Source organism: Python bivittatus, unplaced genomic scaffold, assembly GCF_059951505.1.
Source record: "Python bivittatus isolate LINGU-HERP-01145 unplaced genomic scaffold, Pbiv_v1 ctg000370_np1212, whole genome shotgun sequence".
Taxonomy (NCBI): domain Eukaryota; kingdom Metazoa; phylum Chordata; class Lepidosauria; order Squamata; family Pythonidae; genus Python; species Python bivittatus.
In genome coordinates, this window is record NW_028277062.1 from 2,691,593 (window position 1) to 2,709,372 (window position 17,780).

The 17,780-nt window shown below is 53.5% G+C and overlaps 1 protein-coding gene across 2 annotated transcripts; it reads right to left on the reverse strand.

The window, feature by feature from the left end:
• Nucleotides 1–128: 128 nt before the first annotated feature.
• YBX2 (Y-box binding protein 2) lies at nt 129–9,786 on the reverse strand. Of its 2 annotated transcripts, XM_088142123.1 has the most exons (10): nt 9,405–9,784; nt 8,435–8,498; nt 7,052–7,085; nt 6,088–6,177; nt 5,706–5,999; nt 4,845–4,957; nt 3,971–4,145; nt 1,638–1,817; nt 1,362–1,453; nt 129–512 (listed from the first exon to the last, which is right to left on the reverse strand). In XM_088142123.1, the coding sequence occupies exons 1-9, from the start codon at nt 9,547–9,549 to the stop codon at nt 1,403–1,405; spliced, it is 1,146 nt and encodes a 381-aa protein (XP_087998249.1). In that variant the 5' UTR covers nt 9,550–9,784; the 3' UTR covers nt 129–512; nt 1,362–1,402. The 2 variants fall into 2 exon arrangements, 1 of the variants encoding a protein (XP_087998249.1); XR_015796461.1 differs by lacking the exons at nt 129–512; nt 1,362–1,453 and adding an exon at nt 2,915–3,045 and having other exon boundaries at nt 1,732–1,817; nt 9,405–9,786.
• Nucleotides 9,787–17,780: the final 7,994 nt, after the last annotated feature.

Below are 17,780 nucleotides of genomic sequence, written 5' to 3' on the forward strand. Positions count from 1 at the left end.
GGTTTAATTCAGGGCAAAGGAAACCCGCTCTGTTGCCGCCAGCAAGGATTTTGACAGGTTTTAGGAAGTCAGATCAAAGACACGAGGGCATTCGCTATGACAAAGGATGGCAAAGAAAATCCTACCTCCAGTTTAAAAATACCATTTAATTTTTGACAGAAAACAGGTGACACACAGCTCTGTGCAAATTTTTTTTTCTTTTTACTGACGCCCAAACTGCACACAATGGTTCACACAGGGTGTTCTTCAACAATGGGGGGAGAAAAAAATTAACTGAAGATTCAACAGCCAGTTTCTTTTTCTCTAACTGGCAAAGCTGTGGGAGGGGGAAGACAAACCCCTCCGAAGGTTTTTTTAAAGCAAAGTGACTTTTCTCTTTGGTCAAGTTCCCCCGTCAGGTTTATTATTTTAACATTTAGGGCTTCAACAGCAGCAAAGGGGGTATTGGTGAAGTTTGGGGTCTCTTCAAGTGCAGGATGAGGTAACTTGGGTTGGAGGCACATTGTGGATACCTGTAAGGGAGGGAATCGCAGTCAGGTGCCATCGCAGAAACGGCCCTGGGGAGCCCCTTGGCGCAAAGGAACGGCGGCAGGCTGCTCTTCCCAGGGAGGCCATCAAAGGAAGGGCAGCTATGGCCACGTTCACAGGGAGCAGGAGGAACACGAACACACACACACACACACACACACACACACACACACACACCCAGGAGGACTCTGAAAACTGATTAGGAAGAGGAATGCAAACCTAATCTGAATTTTCAGCAGGAGATGCAAGGCCCCCATGCCTAAAACAACTGCTGAGCAAGACAAGCACAACTTATTGGCAGCTCCCAAACAGCTCTGATGGCTTGACAGGCAGGAAGGGCTTCTGCTTTAACCAGGCAGCTAGCCAGGGGCATCAGGGGTAGCTGGCGGGCCGAGAAAAAGCCCAGATTTCCCAACAAATCTTCCCTTGTTACTGCATCGGAGAGATACCTGGCCAATGAAACACTAGAAGCATCGTGAGGGGAGGAAGAACGCTGTCCTGCTCCAGAAATTTCAGAGACGTTCGTTTGCATTCCAGACGTCTGGCAGCTTTCAGAGCCCCCCTCCCCAATGCATCAAATCAAGAAAATTTAGTGCGAACTGAACGGCAAGTCTTTTCCAACTAACCCAAAATGTAAGTTCATGTTTGGAGGGTCACGGATTAACAATGTTTTATTATTAGCCGACTTCAAATCAATCAGCCTCTTTCAACCCGGCCTACCTCATAGGTTTGTTGTGAAAATACATTGGAGCAGAGTTGAAACTCCTCCAAATTCACCATCTTGGGAAACCCCCCACCCACTGCCGACTCGCTCCCTGCCCAGCCCCCCTTACCAGATCACAGCTCTTGGCATCCCCTCATTGTGTGCAGGTCTTCATGCCAGTAAGGCTGGGGCAAGCTCTCCCCCTGGCTCAGGTGTTGAAATCTGCAACGGAAGGCAGCAGGCTGCAAACGCCCGCTGCAGCCCAGCTCGAGGGGGACCCCTCGTGGCCCAGAAAGGCACCACAGGGCCAGCCCACGTCCAGCGCGTCTCTCCAAGGCATCCCGTGGGGGAGCCGCCTTGGGACCCCTAGGGGAGCGATCCCGGGGATATGGGGTGCCCTGCTTACATCCACAAGCTGTTGCTGGATTTCCGGCAGCGGCTGGGTGGGACTTTCCTGGGCTGGGGAAGCAGGCTTGCTGGCTTCCACTGCGGCTTCTTGAGTCATCGCAGGAGCGCTGGCAGCAGGGGTGTCTCCGCCGGCAGCTGCGGAGCTGGGAGCCGGCTGCTCCTTGGTAGCGGTGGGGGCCTAGGGCAGAAGAGAGGAGGCTCACGTGTCTGAGCGGAGACCTGCAGGGGAAGGGGCTGCACAGGTAGCCACGCAGGGAAGACGACCAGCCAGTGCGGGGCACCCGTGGGGTAAGGGAGACCTTCCCCATCCCGCCTTCCTTGTGGATTGAGCGAAGGCACCTCGGGCATTCAGAAGCCAGGAAAGCTGCTTTCTACAGCAATCAGAGTTTGAATTATTTCAGAAAAACAAAAGCTTAGAAGGCATGGATATACTAACTGTAAAGCGGTGTTTCTCAACCTTGGCCGCTTGAAGATGGGTGGACTTGAATTCTGGGAGTTGAAGTCCACCCATCTTCAAGCAGCCAAGGTTGAGAAACACTGCCATAAAGTAACAGAGGTAACCTTTTTGACCCTAAAGGCAAAGTGAAGGGGAATGCCGACGTTGCCCCCATCTTCCCAAATTCCAAATTAACATAAAAGTCCAGGTAGGGGAGGGTGCCAAGTGTTGGACTTGGCTCTGGAAATTTCAATTGGAATCCATCTTCAGACACGGAGACTCATTCGGTGCCTTGACCCGTTGCCAGTGCTCTGCGCAGCCAACCTCACAGGGCTGTTCCTTGGAAAATAAAGCATGGGGAGACCCCCATACGTGTTGCCTTGCACAGGATGCTACAATAGTAATAAAAGTGGCTACCCACAGCTTTTCTGCTTAAGGTCGGTCTTGAGGGAGAGAGAGTGGGCCATTTTAAATTCCTCTGCTTGAGACCTTGATGACATTCTAGCGGAATACTTCGCTTCGCACATCTGGTTCCAGCTCTGGTGCTTTGCCAAATTAAATAGACTATTGCGAGCAAAGTCCCTCCTGGCGTTAAGATGTGGGGACCTGCTCCCTGTCTTAGTAGAGAAGAGGAGATTGCAGGAAGACATGACAGCAGTCTCCAAGCACCTGGAGGGCCGTCACACGGAAGACGGGGCAGACTGGGTCAGAGCGACAGGACAGGAAACAAGGTATTCAGATTACAAGGAAGCAAATGTTGGCGGGACATCAGGAGGAATTTTCTAACAGGAAGAGCTGCTCATCAGTGGAACAGGCTGCTTTGGAGCTGCTGGACTCACCTCGGCCGGAGGCACTGAAACAGGCTGGATGGCCATCTGCCAGGGATGCTGGAGTTGTAGATCCCTGCGCTAGGCAGGGGGTTGGATTAGATTATCTCCAAGATCACCTTGAACCCTTTTGTTCTATGATTCTATGATGTAAAGGTATTATGATTACCACATCAAGGGTTCCTGCCCACCTCAGCAACTGAAATCCATCAGCATTTTTAATTACAAGTGGTCCTCGGTTAACAATCCCTCGTTCAGCAACTGTTTGAAGTTATGACGGCGCTGAACGAGTGGTACATACAACCGGTCCTCCAACTTGCGGCCATTGCGGTATCCCTGCAGTCACGTGATCATGTTTCGGGCACTCAGCTTTCGGGCCCACACTTTTGACTGTTGCAGCATCCTGTGGTCAAGTGATCGCCATTTGCGACCTTCCCTGCCAGCTTCCAACAAGCAAAGTCAATGGGAAAGCTGGCAGGAAGTTGCAAGTCACGGTCACGTGAGGTCCTTGCTTCACGATGGAACCAAGATTGTTGGGACTGCTGTCACTAAACAGCACAGTCACATGGTTTTTCAACTTACAACCACATCACTTAATGACAGAGTTTCTGCTCCCAATTATTGTCATTAAGTGAGGTCTATCTGTACCACTATTGGACACAAAGGGAAATTATATAAAAAGAAGAAAAGCAAAAGTTGCTTAAAAGTGGAAATTTGGGGTGGGGGGAAGTCTGGACTTTTGAAAACCCACTAGAACAACCCTTCCCAAGGAAGCTTTCTACCCACCTCTCCTCCCTGCCTGGGGGAGTTTCCTAGAAGATAAATTAGATACCCTTAGGATACCCAAAACACCTTTGTGGGCTCAGAGCCATCCTCGGAAGTGAAGGCAAAAGCAGAGGCTGGTACTTTACTTTCCATTACCGTCCTCTACATTTTAAAACCCTTTTAAGCCAGCCGGGGCTTGCGGAGGTCTTCAAGCAGACGCTGCCCCCTTCTGTTGTGCAGAACAATTCCGCCCAGCGGGCCCGGCCCGCAACCAGCACATCACCCACCGTTCCCTGCCCTCACCTCAGCTGCCGTCTGGCGAGCTGCAGCTGTCTGCTGGCGTCGACGCTGGAAGTAAGGCCGATTGCGCTGCCGTTGTGGCTCGGGACGGATCCCGTCCGCTGGGGCTTGTGCTGCTTTCGTCTCGCCGTCTCCTCCCTCCGTGGTGGGCTGCTGCGGTGGACGGGGGCGGAAAGGTCTGGGCAGGACACGGGGTGGGAATCAGCTCACGGCCTTCTTCCCCCTTGCAGAAAGAGACCCCCCCGCGCCCAAAGAACTGGGGACGCCCTAGAGCAGAATAAGCTTTCCGCGTGGCCGTCAGCAGCCGCTCACCAGCTTTGCCATTCCCTCCAGGAATTTCCCACAGCCGAGGCCTGCAGAGCTTTCAAAGCGATTTTGCTCAAGATTTGGTGGCCGGAGGTAAGCAAGAAAGCCTTGGAGCACCGTGGTTTTTAAAAACTTAAGAATGGTGGGCACAATCGAAACATTTAGCAGATTCGCTACTTATGGCAGCCTTATTCTGCTGAATGCCACTTGATTACGGGAGCGATACAGGAATCTTCTAAACTCCACTTGTGCCAATTCCTTGTCTCTTTGAGAGCGCACAGACCAACCCCTTCCGTCAGCGTTTCCTATGGCTTCTACTAGATTTCAGAGGAATCTTCACATTTTGCCCGATCGACCCACTTCACCATCAAGCAAACCGCTATTTCTCCCTCGCTAAAAACCAGAACAATCCCGGTGTGGTCTCATGACTCTATTCCGTACAATCCTGCTCCTGCTAACCTGTGTGGGGAAACCTGCTCCCTTTGGCTAGGCCAACGCAGCCCTACCTTAACCAGGGGAAGATGGTGGCTTGGCCATCTTCCCTGGGGCTGCCAGGTAGAGAAAGACTTGCCTGCGGTATCTGGGACGGAAACGAGGCGCGGGGGCTCTTTCCCCGGCCTGGATCTGCTGGGGCTGGTCTCCTTCAGGCTGGGTAGCATCTTTGGGGTCTGTGCTTTCGGAGCCCTGGGAAGGAAGAGCGCGGTCATTCGAAGGTCCTCGGGCTCCAGCTGGAAGGGACATCCACCTGCCGGCGCATCTGAGAGGGCTGGGGGTGCTCTCACAAAATGGCCCCCAACCACCCAGGAAGCACGCCAGCAATGCAGGAAGAGAAGCAGCTCAGCCGTGAAACTGAGCAACAGGGACAGGCAGGGCTTCATTCTCAAAGGCCAAACCTCCCATTTGGTCCTGGAAAGCAGAACCAGATGCCTTTTTCTTCCACCAATGGTCGAAGAAACCAGCAAACATCCTTCTGCGCCAAGAGCCAATGTAACCTACCCACTACTCACAAAAACCAGGGGAAATGCCCAATGTACTAAAAGCAAACCATTTAACGCACCCCCTCTGTAGACACAAAAAAGGCGACTTGGGCAAAGGACCTCAGTGCTGCCCCTCAGCCCACAGGCAGCCTTTCCTTTGTCTGGGACTGCCCACACTTGAGCCTCCAAGCCCCTTCCCCGTTTCCCACATGGGGCCCAGAGGCACTCTTTGAATCGGGTGTTCCCAGGGGCCGGCACCGTCACAACCCCAGACGGCTCTGGGTGCTGTCCAAACAAATTAATTCCATGGAGCAGGACTGGGTGGGAATCCTGGCTGCCGATCATCAAGCGCGAGAGGCAAAGGTCCCCTTTCTACCCCCGGGGCTAACGGCCACAGTCCAGAAAGCAATGGGGCGACTGGCTCTGTGGCCCCAGGAGCTGGCAGGAGGACTCACTTCCGCTGGCTGGGCCTGCTGCTGCTGGGACTGAGCCCGGGGCCCTCGCACAAATCTCCGGCGGAAGAAGAAGGGCGGGGGGCGCCTCCTGCGAGGGCGCTGCTGTACCGCGTCGTCCACTCTCTCCCCCTCGCTGACAGTCTCCGCGGCCCCTTCTGGCCGGGCAGCATCCGGAGGCAGCGGAGCCTGCCGGGGCCTGGGGATAAACCTGCGGAAGCGGCGGCGGTTGGGAGCATAGCGGCTGCCCTTCACGGGGACGCCGCCGGGGCCGGTGACGTTGGCCGCCTCAGCCCCCTGCGGAAGACAAGGAGGAAAGGGTCAGCCGGGAGACCCCGGCACGGCCCTGGAAGGACGCCCGGCCAAGGCCACTGTGAGGCCGCACCTTCTCTCCTTCCACAACATCGAACTCCACCGTCTCCCCATCTCCAACACTTCGCAGGAATTTACGAGGATTGTTTCTCTTGATCGCTGTCTAGTAAGGAGGAAAGACAAGGCAGAATGAGCTTTTTGGGCGCAAGGATTAGCCTACGTATCAAGTGCCTCCCACTTCCCCTTATCAACTTTTTGTAAAAGGGAAGGCAGAGCCTTGGTGCATTTACACTGCACTGATTTTCCAAGGATGCAGAAACATTTGGGGAGGGGGGTTTGAAGCAAGAAGCCAAAAACTCTGCACCCATCACACCATCCCTGGTTGTGGGCTTTGACAATCATGAACTAGCCAACTGCCTTTTCGAAGCTTTTTTGCAGGGCCTGGCAATTAGGAATAGGCAATTGAACAAAGAACATCTTCACACAGGCGTGCAATTACACTAGGGAATTCATTACCGTATTGGGAGAGATAAGGGTGTCAATGGCTCCCAGCGAGAACAGCTAAATCACGCTGAAACGGAGGCATTGCAGGAAGAGACGCAAGTGGGGCTGGTTTACAGTAATAATTAATGGAGCCCCCGATGCTCTCATGAGCTTGTGTCACAGCGCCTCTCTCTAGCTCAGGAAGCTTCAGCCGGGCGTTTTAACTGAAGTACAGTATCCAAAGACGGATACAAAGACGTTGGACAAGTTATCCTTCGCTGGGGAGGCATTATATACAAAGTAGATGCTTGATCTAAAGGAAATGTTGCTGTTCATCTAGCAGGTGTCAGCTACTATTGCTACAGGAATGAAATTCCCAAAAGTTGTAGCACCAACGCTTCCCAAAATGTCAACAGAGGAACGAACTCTAACTGTCTTTGCTAACTCTAGCTTACTACAAGGAGCAAGGCAGCAAGGACTAAGGTGTATGCTTAAGGAATAACAGAAAGGGGAATTTAAAAATGAAATTAACCTGTCCGATGCTTAGTTCTTACCTGGTGCACAAACACATCCTCTTTGGTATCATTCCTGTAAGGAGGGAGGGAGAGGGGAAGGAAGGAAAAGACGTAAACCTGAAATCATTCATCCTTCGGGCTCAGAACTGTTTGTGCTGAATCAGGACTAAAATTGGGAGATAAAGTGGGAGCTTTAAGGAGATCTACAAGCCCTGCCTCCAAATTCTAACCAGACTGTGTTTGACTAAAGGCATTAGAAAAGCTCAGGAACTGAGTCTTCCTTTGACCCCCGAGCCCAACATCCATGAGATGTCAGCCTGACCAGAAGCTTGTGCCAAACCAACTGGAGGAACGAAGGTCCTTTGGATACCCTACTTTGTACCTCCTCAATGGGGACAGGCATCCAACTAGCCTTTGTCCCCAAACTGATTATAAATTTGTTTTTTGCGATCTGATGCATCTTGTACAACGGGAGCCCAGCATGAAGTTTCGGATCTTTAAGCCGTGAATTGAAAGCCACAAAGGAGAAAAGTCCCTTAATTCCCAACGGAATTTTTCCAGGAAGAAGTACCAGACCCATCAAAATAAATGAAGCACAGCCAACATGAAGACACATCTACATCTGCCTTGTGACTTTGCCAGAAGCTCTTAGCCTGTCCCATCCACCTCATCTGAAATCCATGCCATGTCTGACACACGGACCTGGGGCTCCCTGCTGGCATCACACATTTCCTATACACGCTGTCAGCCCAAGGGGGCATCTTGGTACAAGGACAGAGCACAGATAAGGCATCCCAGTTATTCTACTTGGCTCGGCCAGCTGTTTGTTTAGGCCACTCCAACAAATGTTTTCTCTGGCAGGTTAGGTCAATGAGCCAGCCCAGATTTCTGAAGCCACACAAACAGAAAAACGATAGCTGGTCATCTGACCAACAACCACATTTGCCAGGTAATCTTTGCTCCTCTGAGTCAGTTGCTTTTCTCCAGGAGGAGGAAGTTGGCACTGAGCGGCAGAACCAGCTCCAGGCTCCGGCTGAGCCTTCTTATTGACAAGGTAGAGAAACGCACTAAGTTAGTAGGGAGAGAGATGCCAATACCCCCAAGGGATGCAGCTTTATTCCAGACGATGCCCTTCAACCCTCTGACGAGGGAGGCCAGCCTTTTACACAGCACAACTAGAGCGAGGGAATCTCTTTGTTGGGTTCTTAAGTCAGACAGTTGGAGTATCTAATAACACCTAAACATTAAAGCAAATGAGATTTTACCTTCACGAGACAGCCAAAGTTTCTCACTGGATTAAATTTAACCTGTCAGAACCCCAGCTGACCATTTCTCTAGAGGGATGAAGTCCACCAAGACCCTTTGTAAAAATCTCTCAGGATTAAAAAGCTCACTTTTGGGAAGCAGGCGGGGAAGGCTCACCTGTTTATAAATCCATAGCCATTGCGGACGTTGAACCATTTCACTGTGCCCTGCACCTGGGTGGCTGGAAGTCATTGCAGGAAGAAAGAAGACTGGTGACACGTGGAGAGGCACGTCCCCATGCCCAGAGAGGAAGGGCTGCTGCTTTTGGAGCCAGCCTCCCCGTCATCCTGGTCCAGCGGGCCAAGAGCGCTCGGGGCTGCCCGCTGACATCCTGCCCATCGTGCAGGCTGGGGGGCTTTAGCAGCCCGGGAACAATCCGGTTCGAGGCTCCAGAGACTCTGGAGCGCAGAAGGGCGGCCTGCCACCCGGTCGCAATTGACCCTGGCCGGAGGCGTCCCTCGGGAGGCTCGCCGCGTTTCTCCAAGAGCATCTGAGGCGCTCCGAGCAGGCGAGGGGGCCGGGCCAGACGCGAGCCCAGCGCCGGCTCCGCACCGCCCCAGCTTCCAGCCCGGAGGTGGCCCGGCCGGCGGGGGCTCCTGGGCCAGGCGGGACCCCCATCCTCCCTCCTCCTCCTCCTCCTCCCCCCCCTCCCAGCCCCCGCCGAGCGGCCCGACTCTTCCCCCCGCCATCGCGCGCTGCAAACCGCAACGCGGGCGCGCCGTGGCCCGCCGACCGCCGCACTCGCTCTGCGGGCGGGCGGGATGCCCAGCGCGGGGCGCCCCTTCCAGGCCGGCGAGGGGAAGCCGAGAGCGCCGGCGGCTGCCCAACGACCCATGTGCCCAGCCGCGGAGCCCCGAAGAGGGCAGCGCCCCCCAGCCGCTACAAAGCCCACCTCCCGCGACCCGGATGATGGGAGCTGTAGTCCCGCGCCGCCGGCCGGCCGGCCAGCCGGCCGCGGGGAAAGGGGGCCGGCAGGGCGGCCGCCCCGGCGAGGGGCTTGGCCCCGCCCCTCCGGCAAGCCCCGCCCGCCCGCGCGCCCAGGCCCCGCCCCGCCCGCAACGGCTCCCCCGCGGCCCCGCCCCCTCACCTAGGACGCGCTTGGCCGCCTGGCTCCGAGCCGCGACGCCGCCCGCGGGGGCCGCGGGCTTGGCCACCCCGGCCGCCGGTTCCCCCGCGGGGCTCTCTCCGGTGCCGGGAACGGCTCCGCCCCCGCTCTCCGCTTCGCTCAGCATCCCCGCCGCCGCCGCTCTGCTGCTGCTGCTGCTGGCTGCCAGCCGCCCGCCCGCCCGTTGGTGCCGCCGCCGCCGCCGCCGCCGCCGCCGCCGCCGCTCCTGCCGCTGCGGCCGCCGAACCCGCGCCTCGCGCCTGGGGACACACCCTCGCTCCTCGCGGCGCCAACGCCCAATCAGCAACGGCCGCTTTTGCCACCCCTTCGCCCACGCGCGCTCCGGCCAATCAGGTGTCGCCGCTGCCTACCGGCCGCTACCTTGACTTTTATGCCCCTCCCGGCCACGCCCCCCACGCCCCCATTGGCCGCGGGCGCCGCTCAGGTGCGCCTCGGCCACGTGGGGCGAGCGCCGCCGGCGCCGCGGTCGGACCGCGGGGGCCGCCTGCGCGCGTTTGCGTGGCCGCGCCGCCGCTGGGCCAGCGCTTGGGTCGGTCCGGTCCGGTCCGGCCCGGCCGGCTGGCCGGCCGCCGCGCGCCGTTTGGGAAGTCGGTGACGGGGCGTGGGGGAGCCTCGCTGGGGAAACGGGGCTTGCCTGCGAGGAGAGCGGAGCCGGGGCGGGCGCTGCCTCTCGTGTCCGTTAATAGCTGCAGGTGCGCCGCGTTCACGCCGCGCCGCCGCGGAGGGGCTCGCCGGTCTCGCTGCGCTCCGAGCGCCGGACGAATCCGCCCCGCTTCGGGACTTTGGAGTCGGAGTATTGCGCGACCCCAGAAGATGGGCTGATTCCGTAGCCCGGTCAAGCGCGCGGGGAGCCCGGGCGCGGTGTTGGCTTCTCCCCCCCCGAACATTTGCATTTTCGGCTGGGTGCCACGGAGCCAGATGCCCTCGCGGTCCCTGACAAAACAGACCCTTAACCCCTCCCTTGGGCCTCCTGCGTGCCTTTGCAGCCTCCTGATGGTTTCCTTCGTGGCTCGCATCGCGTCTGTGTTTGTTTATTGCTGCCCTGCCACACTGATTGTAGCTCATTGCTGCAACTTTTGACAGGCATTTGGGATCCTGATTACCGGTGTTTGTAACATTTCCCTCCTTGCCTTATGCTTGCACTTGGTACCGCTTTGGTCCTCCCCACCCTAACCTGAGAGCAAATCCCGTGGAAGTCGGTGACGCTCACCGTGGCCAAGTAACTTGCTCAAGGGACGCATTACCAGCATGTCTGGAAGGTAAACTTCATCCATCTGGGAGTGAGATGCCTCCCTTAATTCAGGAATCCTCTTTCCTAGATGACTGTAGAGTGAGACGGCCCAACGGTTTTGTGCTCTGAAATGGGACATCTGCGGCCATTCCCGGTCATTCCTCCTAAACTCAATCTGATTTTCTCCCCAAGCTGAGCAAATTACATTGAGACTCTTAATTTAATGGGGTGGGGAGAAAGAAAAAAAAGAAATCAAGATTTAAAATTTATTCCTTCTTTTTCTTTCTCCCCCACTGTGTATTGTAATCTTTTTGGTTATTTCGGTAAGGTAAAAGTCCAACATTCTTGTTTGTCTGTATAACCATTAACCAAAGAGGGTGTGGTGTTCCCTCAGTAGAAGCTGTGGGGAAAATAACAATCAGCCCTGGATTGACCAGCTGGTCAGTTGGGGACACAGGTCTTGGAAGGCACTTCCTTACTCCAGACATTAAAGCAAGAAGTTGCTTGTACTTGCCCAACTTAAGACTTTCTACTTGGATTCCTTATAGGAAGTGCTTTTAGCTCCTGCAGGTCTGCAACCCTTACCTGGGCATTAAGCTCCCTTTAAATCCATGGAGCGGGGCTTACTTCCGAGTAATTGCGCAAAGCAGCCTTCCATATAATGGGGTGCCCTCCAGATGCACTTTAGTACCATCATCCACAGCCAGCCAGAGGATGGGAGCTCTGTTAACATGGTTCTCAACCTCTAGCACACAAAAGCTTCTGCCTTTTAATAACACTAGTGAGTCGGAAAAGTTGCTACCAGACTCCTGATTTTTTTAGACTAACATGCTCTCCTGCAACGCACCACAAACAGAACTCAGAAGTAGCCTCGGTGGGACATCCAGCAAGTCAGCGAAACTTCAGTCTTTAAGGCTGGCCATAAATGACACCAAATAACTGCTTGAAAACATTTTAGTGTCTTTCCTGGATATGTGATTTTTCTGTTTTCATCATCGGGGAAGCGGGTTCTTTGATCTTGTAGTAGGAGGGGCTTAAGAGATTAAAGGTTGAGAGCTGTGTGTGTAGCACGGAGGAAAGCAGATGTCTTGGCGGAACGCAGATAGAAGTAGCTTTCTACTCACCGGTTGCTTCGCTGTTCTGCTGTGGAGAGGTTTTGTGCGTTCTTTGACAGAAGCGGTCCTCCCACAGTTTGGAGCATTAGCCATGAACAGACGTGCCAGTGCAATCTTGGCCATGTGTACGTACAGTACTGTGCAAAAGTTTTAGGCAGGTGTGAAAAAAATGCTGTAAAGAATGCTTTCAAAAATATATATTGTAATTGTTTATGTTTATCAATTTACAAAATGCAAGTGAGCGAACAGAAGAGAAATCCAAATCAAATCAATATTTGGCGTGACCGCCCTTTGCCTTCAAAACAGCATCAGTTCTTCTAGGTACACTTGCACACAGTTTTTGAAGGAACTCGGCAGGTAGGCTGTTCCAAACTTCTTGGAGAACTAACCACAGATCTCCCGTGGATGTAGGCTGCCTCTAATCCTTCTGTCTCTGCATGTAATCCCAGACAGACTCGATGATGTTGAGATCAGGGCTCTGTGGGGGCCAAACCATCACTTCCAGGACTCCTTATTCTTCTTTACGCTGAAGATAGTTCTGAATGACATTGGCTGTATGTTTGGGGTCCTTGTCTTGCTGCAGAATAAATTTGGGGCCAATCACACGCCTCCCTGATGGTATGGCATGATGGATAAGTATCTGGCTGTATTTCTCAGCATTGAGGACACCATTGATCCTGACCAAATCTCCAACTCCATTTGCAGAAATGCAGCCCCTAACTTGCAAGGAACCTCCACCATGCTTCACTGTTGCCTGCAGACAGTCATTCTTGTACCGCTCTCCAGCCCTTCGGCAAACAAACTGCCTCCTGCTACAGCCAAATATTTCAAATTTTGACTCATCAGTCCAGAGCACCTGCTGCCATTTTTCTGCACCCCAGTTCCTATGTTTTCATGCATAGTTGAGTCGCTTAGCCTTGTTTCCACGTTGGAGGTATGGCTTTTGGGCCTCAATTCTTCCATGAAGACCACTTCTGGCCAGACTTCTTCAGATAGTAGGTGGGTGTACCTGGGTCCCACTGGTTTCCGCCAGTTCTGTGCTGATGGCACTGCTGGACATCTGATGTCAAAGGGAAGTAAGCATGGTGTGTCTTCCGTCTGCTGCATTAAGTTTCCTTGGCCGACCGCTGCGTCTACGGTCCTCAACGTTGCCCATTTCTTTGCACTTCTTCAAAAGAGCTTGAACAGCACATCTTGAAACCCCAGTCTGCTTTGAAATTTTTGCCTGGGAGAGACCTTGCCGATGCAGTCTAACTAGCTCGTGTCTTGTTGCTGTGCTCAGTCTTGCCATGGTGTAAGACCTGTGACATGAAACTGTCTTCCACAACCTCACCTTAGTAGCAGAGTTTGGTTGTTTTAAGCCTCCTACACAGTTGTTTCTGTTTCAGTTAATGACTGTGTTTCAACCTACATATGAAACTGATGATCATTAGCACCTGCTTGGTATAATTGGTTAATCATACACCTGACTCTAATCCTACAAGATCCCTGACTTTGTGCAAGTGTACAAAGTGTGCAAGTGTAAGAACTGATGCCATTTTGAAGGCAAAGGGGGGTCACACCAAATATTGATTTGACTTGGATTTCTCTTCTGTTTGCTCCCTTTGCATTTTGTAAATTGATAAACATACACAATTACAATATATATTCTTGAAAGCATTCTTACTTTACAGCATTTTTTCGAACCTGCCTAAAACTTTTGCACAGTACTGTACGTGTGTTCTCGGCCTCAGTGCCCCAGTCAGTAAAATGGGGACAACCGTGAACTCCCTCCCTGGGTGGTTCAGCTTGAGATTGTTAGTGTGCCTTGGTAAGAATTGGAGACTGAGACAGGCCTTTGATGAATTAAGTGCAAAAGTGAAAGAAATGCTAGGCAGACTCTTAAAGACCACTCCCACCTACCGTGCAGGATGAACTTAGAGAATTACATCAGTCGTGAGCCGCAGAATTCCAGGAAATCCAAGTTCTCTCATTACGCATAGCAGCTTCGTGTTTTTTTTAACCCCGGCTGACTAAGCGAGAGTGAGAATAGAATCCGAGGCTGGAGGAAGCTGGTAGAAAAAAATAAATGGTTAGCGCTCTCTCTGTATAACTTCACTCAAACCTTGAAAAACTAGTGACAGGGCTAAATGTGGCTAATTCTGTGGCGGAGCCGCGATGGTGTTCCTTGATCTCTCGGCTTTCGATGCTGTTGACAACGGTGACCTTCTGAGCCGGCTTCATGGGTTGGGGCTTGGGGGGCACCGTGTTACGGTCGCTCTCCTCCTTCCCCCAGGGCCAGTTCCAGTCAGAGTTAGTTGGTCGGGAGGGATTGTCCCCCAGGGCCCCCCATTTGTGGGGTGCCATCTTTCTCCCCTCCTTTTCCACATCTACATGAAACTGCTGGGTGAGGTCCTCTGCTGGTGTGGGGTTCGGTATCATCAGTACGCTGATGATACCCAACCATATCTTTTGACTCTGGGCCAGCCGAGCGAGGCTGTTGTGGTTCTGTTCTGTCCTTGGATGGGGAAGAGCCAGTTCCGACTCAGTCCTACAAGACCGAGGGGCTGTGGGTGTTTGGACTGCCCAGATCTGGGGATGTCCCATCTTTGGCCTTGGGTGGGGTGGCGCTCCCTCATTGCAGGGTGATGCACAATTTGGGCATCTTCCTGGACTCACAGCTCTTGCTTGATGGGTAGGTGGTAACTGTGGCCAGGAAGACTTTTGCCCAGCTTCATCTGGTGTGCCAGTTGTGCCCTTTCCTAGATTGGAGTGCTCCTCAGACAGTCACTTATGCCCTGGTCACCTCACAGCTTGACTACTGCAATGCACTGTACGTGGGACTGCCCTTGAAGATTGCCCAGAAGCTTCAGCTGGTCCAGAATGCAGCAGCGCAGACAGCAATGAGCACGCCTCGGTATGACCGGGTAACACTTCTGCTCCGTGAGCTGCACTGGTTGCCAGCTTGCTTCCAGGTGCGGTTCAAGGTGCTGGTTGCTACCTATGAAGGCCTACGTGGCACAGGGCCTGGTTACTTGAGGGACTGCCCGTCTCCCATAGTACCTACCTGTCTGGTTGATCTGGCAGGGTTGGCGCACTCCGGGTCCCATTGATTGAACAGCGCCATCTTTCAGGACCCCGGAAGCACACCTTCCTGGTAGCTGCCCTGCCTTCGGGAACGATTGATTGTGTTTTTGGCCGCCATGTTGATGGTTTTTTTGTATAGGGGATTTTGCTTTGTAAGCCACCTGGAGTCACTGTGGGTGAGTTGGGCAGCCATATAGATTTGTTAAATAAATAAGGTGCCCCCCTCCCCAAGATTCAAATGGCCCTCGCTTTGCTGGTATTTTGAAGGGCCCTGAAGACGTTGCTCTTCATCCTGGCCTTTGGTGAGGACAACTGCCATCTCTGTTCTTTTTTGTTGTCTTGTTTTTAAATATTTTTAACAATTTCTAAACTGCCCAGAGTCGCTGGGAGTCGGGCAGCATATAAATTTAATACATCATTATTATTATTGTTTGTACTTCAGGGCATTGCAGGTTGATTTAGCAAAGTCTGGGACCGTTAATGATGCGTTAATGTGTGGTCTTGAGGCTTGGGAGGGTGATGGTGGGAAAATTTGAAGTGTTGGGAGTATGTTTGGGGCCCCTCACCCCCACAAAACTGCCGCATGGCAAATAAAAACTACAATTATAATTATGAATTAGAACTGAGCAGCAGTCCTGATTTGGAGGGGACAAGGTGATTTGAGGCACCTCTGGGCGAGTCTGGACCCTGTTTTGCTACCTCCTTAAATCAAGCACATCTTTTTTTGGAATGGCAACTGAGACAAAGAAGACACGTGTCTTCTGGAAGGATGGTCAACTGTTAGTTAATAAGCCCTGTTATTAACTATTATTGCCTTTGCATAACTTGACATGTCGAGCATTGTACATGGAGGTCTTCTTGCTCCTCCTTTATTCCCACAACCACGATCTTGCAAGGTAGGTGGGAAGGAGTATTTCAGGATGCATTCCTGGAAAAAAAGATGATGTCTAAGAACCAGGTGTTTTGCTTTTCCGCCTGCAAGCTTCCTCATTTATTTTCTGTATTAAAGGAATTTTTAAAAAGCACGTGGGCATAAAGCTACCACTCACTTCCAGAGTTTCAGCCTCATGTACAAGAATTTTTTTTGCCAAATATTCATCTTGTCTCACTATAAATCTGTTCCTGTTCTGTAGTCGGATCCTTGGCCCGCCTCGAGAGGATTTTCCCCTTGATTTCTGGGGGTTAGCCTCGAGGGGACTGCCCAAGCTGCCCTGAGCAAAGTAACATCTTCTCTTTGCCTCGTATTCCACAGTAAATGGCCTGAGAAGCATCTGGACTTGGCTGCTGCTGGTATTTTATAGGGTGACATCTGTTAGCCAAACAGAGTTGCTGGGAGTAGGGCAGCATATAAATTTAATAAATTATTATGATGCTGACCTTATTTGGCTCAAATTGATCTAATCCTTGTTACAGCTGTCTATGTGCATCACCACGACTGCATCCAGTAACCGCGGCTAGGTTATTCGGGTTCACACAAATTGCTGAACCCAGGCTGAAACCCCCCACAATTTTGGGGTTGCCCAAACCTGCTGTGCTCCAACAAAATACACCTGACTGAGAGTTAATGGAAGGGGCTCTTTTGCCCAATGTGCTGACGTCATGGCTGGGTTTCCCACCATACACTGAACCATGACCTAAAGACATCCTCCATCCAGTCCAGCTGGACTCTTGAGCACGGCACCCAAGCCAACCACTAACTTTCCACCCCCTTTTTGGCTGAGTTCTGGGTGGGGAACCCAGGGATGAAAGTGGTGGTGGCTTCCCCAACCTGATTGAAGGGCAAGTTCCATTTGTCCCCGAGCCAGCATGGCCCATGGGCTTCTGGATGGCCGCTGTGGAGTAGACAGGCCAAAGAGTTAATGTCCGGCTGCCAAAAGTGGTTGAAAGGCACAACGAAATAAGAAAGACCTCGCCCCTGATCGTTACCCAGCACAGACCTGCCTAAGGCACCGCCTGGCTTTGCAAAGTGTTTCATCTGCACATCCACTCTGTTTTCTAAAATGATTGCGAAAGCAGCTCGGTCTGCATGGCAAACTCATTTAACTGTGGTTTACTCAATTATCCCAACTTTGCGGGCTACACACGACGTACCCTGAACGGTGCCCCCCACCCCCCCATGGTGGGTTTGCAGAGGATGCTGGCTCTGGGGTGGCTTTCGGCTGGCGGCTCGACCGCAGCTGGTCCCCCTCCACTGGCAGGCAGAGTCATGGCTGGCGGAGTCTGCCCTCTGCTGTCGATGTGGGCACCCTGCGTGCTCTGGGCTGAGGCCGTCCTGGCTTTCTGCCCGCACTTTTGACATGTTCCATTGTTGTTCCGAGAGGCAACAGGGTGGGACCGAAGATGCGGCCTGGGCCGTTGCCCCACAGAGCGCCCTCCTACACGAGCAACGCGTTAAAACATCTGAACGGTCCTGAAGAGGATCGCAACAAAGCCGGATCTTGGGGAAAAAGGAAGGGCACGGAGCAAGCGGAGTCACCCGCCTCGGCCTCAGGGATGCCAAGGGCCCTCGGAGAGCAGGCTCCTTGCACGGCAGCTGCCCTGGGCACCTCTGTTCGCCTCCTGGCCCCCAGGCAGCTGCCGCTTCTCCAGGCCAGGGTGAAGCCCAAGGGCCGGAGGTTGCCGACCCCGCCCAGGCCGCTTCCTCCCCTGGGCTTCTGCTGGCGGGCACGGGCGGCCAGGCGCCCTGCCGCAACAGGGAAGGCAACGCCGAGCCCCCCAGTTTCCCCCTCAGGACCTGGCGCCAGCCAGGGATATGGGCTTTGTAGTGCCAGCCTCTTGGGGGGGGCGGGATCGGGCCGGGCAGGACGGCACTGCCCACGGGCCTAGGATCGGCATTCCCGCCTGCAAACCGCACGTTTTGCTTTACTTTAGAAAGATGTATCGCCTCACTGGAGGAAGCTCGGCCTGCCGGACCGGCCCCAGGAG

Bases quoted from the DNA above. Each gene is read 5' to 3' on its own strand.
- YBX2 (XM_088142123.1), bottom strand. From the start codon at position 9,549: ATGCTGAGCGAAGCGGAGAGCGGGGGCGGAGCCGTTCCCGGCACCGGA. The intron at 4,958-5,705 runs GTGAGTCCTCCT...CTTCCTTCCCAG, and splicing joins AGCAGGCCCAGCCAGCGGAA to GGCTCCGAAAGCACAGACCC. The intron at 1,454-1,637 runs GTAAGCAGGGCA...CTTCCGTTGCAG, and splicing joins TCCAGCAACAGCTTGTGGAT to ATTTCAACACCTGAGCCAGG.